This window comes from Suillus subaureus (genome assembly GCF_016647635.1).
Source record: "Suillus subaureus strain MN1 chromosome Unknown BJ212scaffold_190, whole genome shotgun sequence".
NCBI classification, from domain to species: Eukaryota; Fungi; Basidiomycota; class Agaricomycetes; order Boletales; family Suillaceae; genus Suillus; species Suillus subaureus.
The window spans coordinates 23,041-31,005 of record NW_024538746.1 but is presented as its reverse complement, the minus strand read 5'-3'; the positions used below and the strand labels follow the sequence as shown (position 1 = coordinate 31,005).

The 7,965-nt window shown below is 43.1% G+C and overlaps 1 protein-coding gene across 1 annotated transcript; it reads left to right on the top strand.

Moving 5' to 3' along the window:
- Positions 1–365, top strand: BJ212DRAFT_267950 (uncharacterized protein). The gene has a single exon (XM_041342791.1). The coding sequence runs from the start codon at positions 37–39 to the stop codon at positions 280–282; it is 246 nt and encodes an 81-aa protein (XP_041185555.1). The 5' UTR covers positions 1–36; the 3' UTR covers positions 283–365.
- Positions 366–7,965: the final 7,600 nt, after the last annotated feature.

Below are 7,965 nucleotides of genomic sequence, written 5' to 3'. Positions count from 1 at the left end.
CTCGTGGAGAAGTACGGCGAAGAAGGTCTCCAAAAAATGATGACTGAATCGTACATCCCACCTGGTCTTGAAAACTTCCCAGCTTACACTTACCACACTCATGCGAACAACTACTTCTTCAGTATCTGGGAAGCTGCGGAAGGGGAAGAATTTATCATCACGGACAACGCATTTGGTTTGTGGGAAGGTTCAGGACGCGGCTGCCCCGACCTGCACCGTATATTCGTAGTCAGCCCTCGCATTGCTCTCGTTCTGCGCAATGTGTTACTGCGTCCAGAATGAAAGGATACATGAATCCGCGTGCGTTCGTGAGCTCCTTGCTCAACGTGAATCCAACCCCGCCAACTCCGATTTACGCCAGCGGAGCACACGGTGCACACATCGACCACGTAAATTTCCAATCCGCGATGTCACTTGCACGTTACAGATCCTCCCAGAAAGGGGGGAATGATAGTTTTGTGTTCAAGATCACAAAACTGTCGCGACCCAACATTGGAGTTCAATTCCGTTGTCCTTGGTCAATGTGAAGATGAAAGGCTCTTTAACCTTCCTGTCAAGGGGGAGTATGCTCCGCACCGCGTGTGCATTCCGGAGTTATCAGCCAATTTCCTTGCAGCGAGCTGCTCGTTCCGCTCATTGCGCAATTGGGAATACCACGGAGGCAGAAGTGTCTGCTCTTCTCCCACCATTACAGTCACCAGCGGCTGCCCTCTACCGGGGCGTCGATGCACTTACACTCGTTGGTGTAGTTGCTCTATGTGCTTTTTTTTGTTTTTTTGTTTTTGTTTTTAAATACAGTTTTTTGTCCTTTGGGGTCGAAGACCCCATGTACTAGTAGGACATAGCCATTTCGCGGGGGGCTTACTTCTGACTAATCTATCATATGTAAATATGGGTTCTGGCTATGTATCAATGGAAATGAGTACTCTATCAGCTTGTTGTTGGGTGGAGGTTGACATTGTATTTATACAGAGGGAATGAAGTGGTGTGATACAGTGACTCAAAAAAGTGTCTCAATGTTTGTGACTTTTCATGTAATTGCTGTATTATGAGCCAGGGTGTGAGAATATGACTAAGCCATAGGGAGGTGTGGGAAAGCTCTGCTTCCAAGCTTCATGTTTGATTCCTATAGCATGGGAAGATTATGTCATCAAGTGAAGATATGGTTAATTTAATTTGGTGACTCATTAAGACACTTTTTTGACTTTTAGTTTGGCTAACACAATCTCTATGATTCTAGTACTTGGTGCTTCCTTCTGTTGCTCTAATTACTTCCACCACTCTTCTATGCATACTATCTATCAATTTGAGGCATTCCTCATCAACAATCTTGCCCCACTCTGCTGCAACTCTCTCCACAGCTAAAATAGCCCCTATTATTATCCTCAGCTCTTCTAATCTGTACACCAGGCAGATTGCTACCAAAACTGGTCTGAGCAGGGTTACTCTCATTAGGATCATAAAAAAGTCATGCCAGATAAGAAAAATATCAAACTAGATTGTCCTTTCAAGCTTACACCATATAACAAAAAATCTCTTGTTCATAATATTCCAACTAGGCAGGCTGCCAATACTACTCAAGTCACCAAATTGATTAATTACAATCATCTACACTGCTCTCTCCACTCAAATAGTCAAGGATACTCCTAAGGCAGCCAATCTTAAAGTTGTAAACAGGCAGAAAAAACCTTTCCTGTCTTCAGCCTATAGGAGAAGGAGACCAGCCTTGGCTTTAAAGCCTCAATATTGGATTGTTGAGGACTGGAATAGGACTACCTGGTCAGATGAGACAAAATCAATAGGATGGGGTCAGGTGGCTAGGAATACATGTGATGGAAGGCAGAAGAACTACTAGAAGAAAGAAAAGTCAAGAAAACACTAAAGTATGTAAAGTAGGAAACTTGATGGTATGGTGTTGTATGAGGTGGAATGGAGTAGGAACTCTCTGTGAGGTGGGGGGGAGGATGGATGCAGAGTAGCATATTTCAATTTTGGAAAACTATCTGCTCAGAAGCATGCAAGAATCAAGAATTATTGAATAAGATGTTACCTTCTATCAAGACAATGTCCCTAAGCATACTTCAAGTTGACCATAAAATGGTTTGAAAACTATGGTATCAGTGTGCTATCATGGCAAGTCCAGTTTAGACCTCAACCCTATTGAACAGCCCTGGTAATTACTCAAGATATCACTTGCAGTCAATCAAGATCCTCAATAGGGGTTATTTTAGCTGTGGGAGAGAGTTGCAGCAGAGTGGGGCAAGATTGTTGATGAGGAATGCCTCAAATTGATAGATAGTATGCATAGAAGAGTGGTGGAAGTAATTAGAGCAACAGAAGGAAGCACCAAGTACTAGAATCATAGAGATTGTGTTAGCCAAACTAAAAGTCAAAAAAGTGTCTTAATGAGTCACCAAATTAAATTAACCATATCTTCACTTGATGACATAATCTTCCCATGCTATAGGAATCAAACATGAAGCTTGGAAGCAGAGCTTTCCCACACCTCCCTATGGCTTAGTCATATTCTCACACCCTGGCTCATAATACAGCAATTACATGAAAAGTCACAAACATTGAGACACTTTTTTGAGCCACTGTAAGTGCTGGGTCCATAGCCTTTCCTTTCACAGTTGCATCTCATCTGGTGAGAGTTCTTCCCTCCAGTCTCAGATAATTAGTTGGTATTATGGTTACATCAGGAAAAAGCTCCTGTGGGAAATTTGCAGAATGAGTTGGTTCCCTGACTCCCAAGGTTAGTGGGAAAAGGGTTTTGTCAGACATAAATGTCTCATTTTTTCTGTAAAAAATATGTCATGGGAAAATGCTTACATTATTGGGATGACTATTCCTAGGGCCTTGACTGGCTGCCTTGTCTTATCATGTGTGAAACCTGCTTGGCATCCTTTAAGTACTGGCCCTGTGGCAGTGCACTCTTTCTTTGCTCTTTGCTTCCCTCTCCATTCCATTCTCCCAAGTAAGTTTGAAATACTGTCCAGACTTCCACTGACTTGCAATGTTGTGCTTCTAGACATCAATGTGTATTTTTCTGACTGAGAAATTATGCATTGTTTCATGTGTTGTGACAGTCATGTTCATGTACATGCTAGGCTCATAGAGTCATGTGGTTGTCCTTTCATGTAGGTGGTACATATACTATATCCACATGCAACCTTGAGAATGGTTTGTCTGATGGGCTTAAATCTAGACAACAGATATCACATCTGACTAGAGTATGGTTAGGGTCCTAAAATCATGCCAGTCCATAGGTTTTTTGGACCTGGGCAGATGTACTTGTTCATGTCCAGTTGATTCTTCTATCTGTACTCTATCTAGATGAGGCCATTTTCTCATTTCCACAGTGAATACTATGTATGGTATGTTACGGTGCAGTGTAACTGAGCACAAGTGGAATTGAGCTGGTGGAGCTTGGCAGAATAACTCCAACTTCTGTCACAACTGCTGTGATACTGGAAAAAGGTGTCAGGTCATAGAGTGGATTGAGGATCTCTAGATTGGGCTATTTGTTGAGGGTGAGCATATCTTTTGACCAAGTAAGGGGGAAGGAGAAAAATATATTACTAGCTAGTGCTACAGGATCATAATATTAAATCAAGATGAAAGGTAATGATTACAAGGGAATATACCAAGCTCATTCTTGGTCAGACTGTCATATCCCACAATCTGGTATCACAATCATATTGACTCTAGCCTGCAAATGGTAGTTTTTACTACACTTCTCTTATTGTTACTTTCCTTAGGTTATGTTCGCATTTTTACTGCTTATATAATCATCTACCCTTTACCTAGGACTCTACAGTCACTACTCAGTTTCCCCTTGTCTCCAGTTCTTGGTTGCTCCCCATTCACTTGGGTTATTTAGTAGCATCCCCTAGTTGTAGCTTCCTAGTTGTAGCTTCTCAGCTCACCAGATAGCTCCTGGAACATAGTTTCTGTCATTGGCTTGAAGTGTTCCCCTGTCACTCATTTTATCTCTTGAGCTTGAGCCTAGTCCATTGATTCCCTTGGGTTGAATGTTCTTGCTTGCAGGTGTAGCAGCTAGGCAGAGCTTTGATCATTATACTGGCTGAGTACTTTTATCAAGTATCCAGTCAGGTTGTGTCTTTCACACTGGACCCACATTCCATCATATTCCCATGCCTTCTGAGCCTATGTCTGGACCCCACCTCATATCCAACTCATTCCTAGTTCTCCCTCCACTATCTGCTCTACACCTCAGCAGGATCAGCTCCACTGCAGAATTACCCCTGAGCTCCAGACCATTGGATCTCCACTGCTAGCCTGATCTGTACCCCCCTATCCTGTCCACCCTATGCACACTCCATCCAGCAAGACATCCAGACTTCACCTTGTCTTGGATTCAGGACTATATTCACCTCATCATATCCTGGTCCTGTATCTACCTCATCTTCTGGATCCCCAGATCTCTGGACCTCTGGATATTAACCATAACTACCTCTGGACATATTCCCACCTTCTGTCTGATATCCTGCACCTATCCCCATTTAGACATCTCTACCTTTCCGGCTTTCGGTTACCTCTTGTTCCATCTTGCTTATTGATCCTTGTATGAGTCTTCATCTCTGAGTTCATTTACTTATGTTCCATCTTACTTACTAATGTGCTTCCACATGCTCATACATAGCCTTGCTCCTTTGCTTACTGATCCCCTCAGATATTCTCTAGTATATAACCCCTATACATACTCCTGTAGTTTCCTCAGTTTAAATATCAACTTAGACTTGCCCAATCTTCTCTTGGACTTTGGTCCAACTAAGTTCTGTCCTATTCATCAGGCCTAGGGATTGATTCCCTAGGCTGGAGCTTTGCCTTTCTGGCACTTACCCTCTTGCTGGACTTAGGTCCAATTCCTATCTCTCTGACTCTACCTTAGGGTAGTCTACCTCTGTTTGTTTCTACATTGGATGAAGTCCAATGTAGCCTCTATGCCCTTCATACCTCTGGACATCCTGTCCTCTGTACCTTCCATCCTGTTTCCTGTAGAAGTATTACCTAAGAGTCTCTATACTCCCTTTGGAGTAGGAACTCTCCTGAGCACTTCCTGCATTCCTCTGGAACTCTCCCATGCTCCTCTGGATGTTTCCCATGCTCCTCCAGAAGTCCTCTAGCACTCCACCAGAGTAGCCAGCCTCTGGAAGTCCTTCAGATTTTGTCGGACCATCATTGGGCTTCATCTGAAATGCAGGGCACATACTTGGATAAGGGGCACAGTGTATGAGCTGAGGCCAAGCCCCTTAGAATCAGTCCCCCTCTTCACTTTGAGCAAACCAGTTCTTAACAAAAACTATCTAGCTGGATTGTTTCTGCAAACTTGTATGTCTTGCAGCAAATAATGACAGGAATACTGTATTGTTTTGCCATCATAGCTGCAAGGGCTGTGCCTGCATGGGAAAGTACAGTGCCATTTAAATGTAGGGAGTGAGTGCCCACTAAGACTGTTGACACCTCTGTGATGACAGATCCAATGGATGGCAGAAAGTGTTACAAACTAGGATAGTCATGACAATAGCAGCTTGATAAGAGCGACAGCTAGAGTTGGTTCAAGACCTTGCAAATGCAAGGGTCATAAGACAGGGCAAGGAGAGTGTCCTCGGCTTGAATATTGATGTTCAGATGACTTAAGATTGGAGGTCTTAAGTGAAGGAAGTTCCAGGTAAAACCTAGTAAGATTAAGTGAAGAACTACAGTGTACAGAGTGGGCTATATGTATAGGGAACTGTAGGTGCTTTAGGGCAGGCTACTTTAGGGCAGGTGTGGGATTGAAGACAAGTCAAAGATAACAAGAATAGATCACCTAGCGATGGCAATAGTGATCGTGGTGTAATACAACGTGAGTCAGAGATAAGCAAAGCAGGGATAAGTCTAGTGGTGGTGGTATGCGGCATGTGATGTAATACAAGGAAAGGGAGAAAATGAATAGGGGCGTATGTTTGACTGTAACATTACCCCTTGTTTAGCAACAAAGTCACCGACTTTAGTTATCCTGGTTAGCCCAGTAGATGGGGTCAGTGTCATAGTTAGAATACAGCAGGTCGTCCTGCTCTTCAGTGATGGATGATCATCCAGTGATCATGTCAATATTCCACTTTAAGTCTTTGACTATTTCTTTGGCATGATAGACAGCGTCCTGCTCAGCCTCCCAACAAGAGAGAGCTTCATAAAAACCCAGATCAATCTAGCTCAATGGAATAACTGCTTCACCCTTCAAGTCTTTACAGAAGACTGATAAGTGACCAGGTGCATACTCCTTGCAAACTCAGCAATAATAGTCAGGGCACTTCTTATGATGATGGCTGGTGACATGGTAGTTACAACACATGACATTGTCAATGGTTTCTACTTTTACAGTGGTGACAGTGGAGGACTGTGGTGGTGGTGATAGGGATCTAGAGCATCACTTGTGATTTCTAATGGTGGGTGAGACAGATGGTTCTTGCTTGATTTGAGATGATCTACATCTTGTGGGGTATTGGCGAGTAGTGGGTGTGATGGGGGTAGGAGCAGGAGAAGCTGGTATGAAAGGTACAACAGCAGGATTGAGAACACTATGCATACACTCAATGGCAGGTGGTGGAAGAACTGGCAGTGGGACAGGGATTGCAATGTGTGGAGATGGGGGTCATGTGACTGGGTCTGCAGTGATTTGTTCAGTGATGATGTGGATAGTCTCCCTGATAGCTTCTTTAGTGCTAGAAGGCAACAGATGGATTGCAGTATTGCAGATACATATATGAAGGTGATGGAAGATGGTTTTGTGACGATCATCATCAAGAAGATTAGCTGTCTGTTCAATGAGACTGGTGGATCTAATGATGTTGATGAGGAGTCTGCTAGAGATTGCTCCAGTTTCTCCTAAGAGTCGGTCTATCTCAATGGTGTATTGCAGGGATGTGATGGCAGATTCAAAGAGGGTGTTATTCTTGATTTCGTCAATGATAGTGAAGTAATCAATGAGGGACAAATCACTGGATAAGGTGGTTTTGGTCAAAGATGGGGAGGTAATGTTTTCAGAGGCAAGGCTCATAGCAGTGGTAAGATGTTGAAGGTGGAGTAGGCAGTGTTGTAATCTCTTGAAGAAAGAGGACATTGTTTTTGGAGTTACAATCAGTGAATCTTCTTATATGCAGAGAGGATGTCTGAGGTGTTACTGAGGTTATCTTCTGGGATCCATTCATTGCTGGCAGAGGAATATCCTTTTCAGGATACCAGATAGTGTCTTCGTTTACCCATGCCTTTATGTGATAGGATAGTGTTGATTTCATATTCTTCTTTGTTATCTATGACATCTGGGGAAGGGTCATGGAAGTTTGGACTGTGGATTTTGGTTTTATGATAGGAGGATAGCTCAGAAGCATGGAATGTGGGATGAACCTTCCATTGTTCTGGTAGTTGGAGTGTGAATGTGATTGGAGAAAGTATGGCTTTCACCGTAAAGGGACCATATCACTTTGGAGCAAGCTTCTTTGATGGCAGCTGTGTGATGAGGTTCTTTCCTGACAACCAAACCTTATCACTGACCTTCCATGGTTGATACTTCTTTCTGTATGATCATGCAGCCATGTGCTGCCTTGCCAGGTCATGGCAGGAGATAGCTTCTTCTCTTATCTTTTGGAGAAGGCGGAGTCATTCTTCTGTGGTGGGAACAGTGGAATCAGGTAGGACATGAGGTAGAGCTCTGGGTTCATATCCCATCATAAGGAAGAATGGTGATGTGTTGCAGGAGTCATGTTTCCAGTGGTTGTGAACAAATTTGGATATGGAAAGGTGTTCTACCCAATCTTCAGGGTTATTGTGGCAATAGATGTGAAGGTATATTTCTAATTCTTGGTTAAGGTGTTCTGTTTGTCTGTCGGTTTGTAGGTGATAAGTGGTGGATGCAGTGATGTCATATTTCAAAAGTTTAGCAAGAGCTTTAGAGAATTT

Bases quoted from the DNA above. Each gene is read 5' to 3' on its own strand.
- BJ212DRAFT_267950 (XM_041342791.1), top strand. From the start codon at position 37: ATGATGACTGAATCGTACATCCCACCTGGTCTTGAAAACTTCCCAGCT.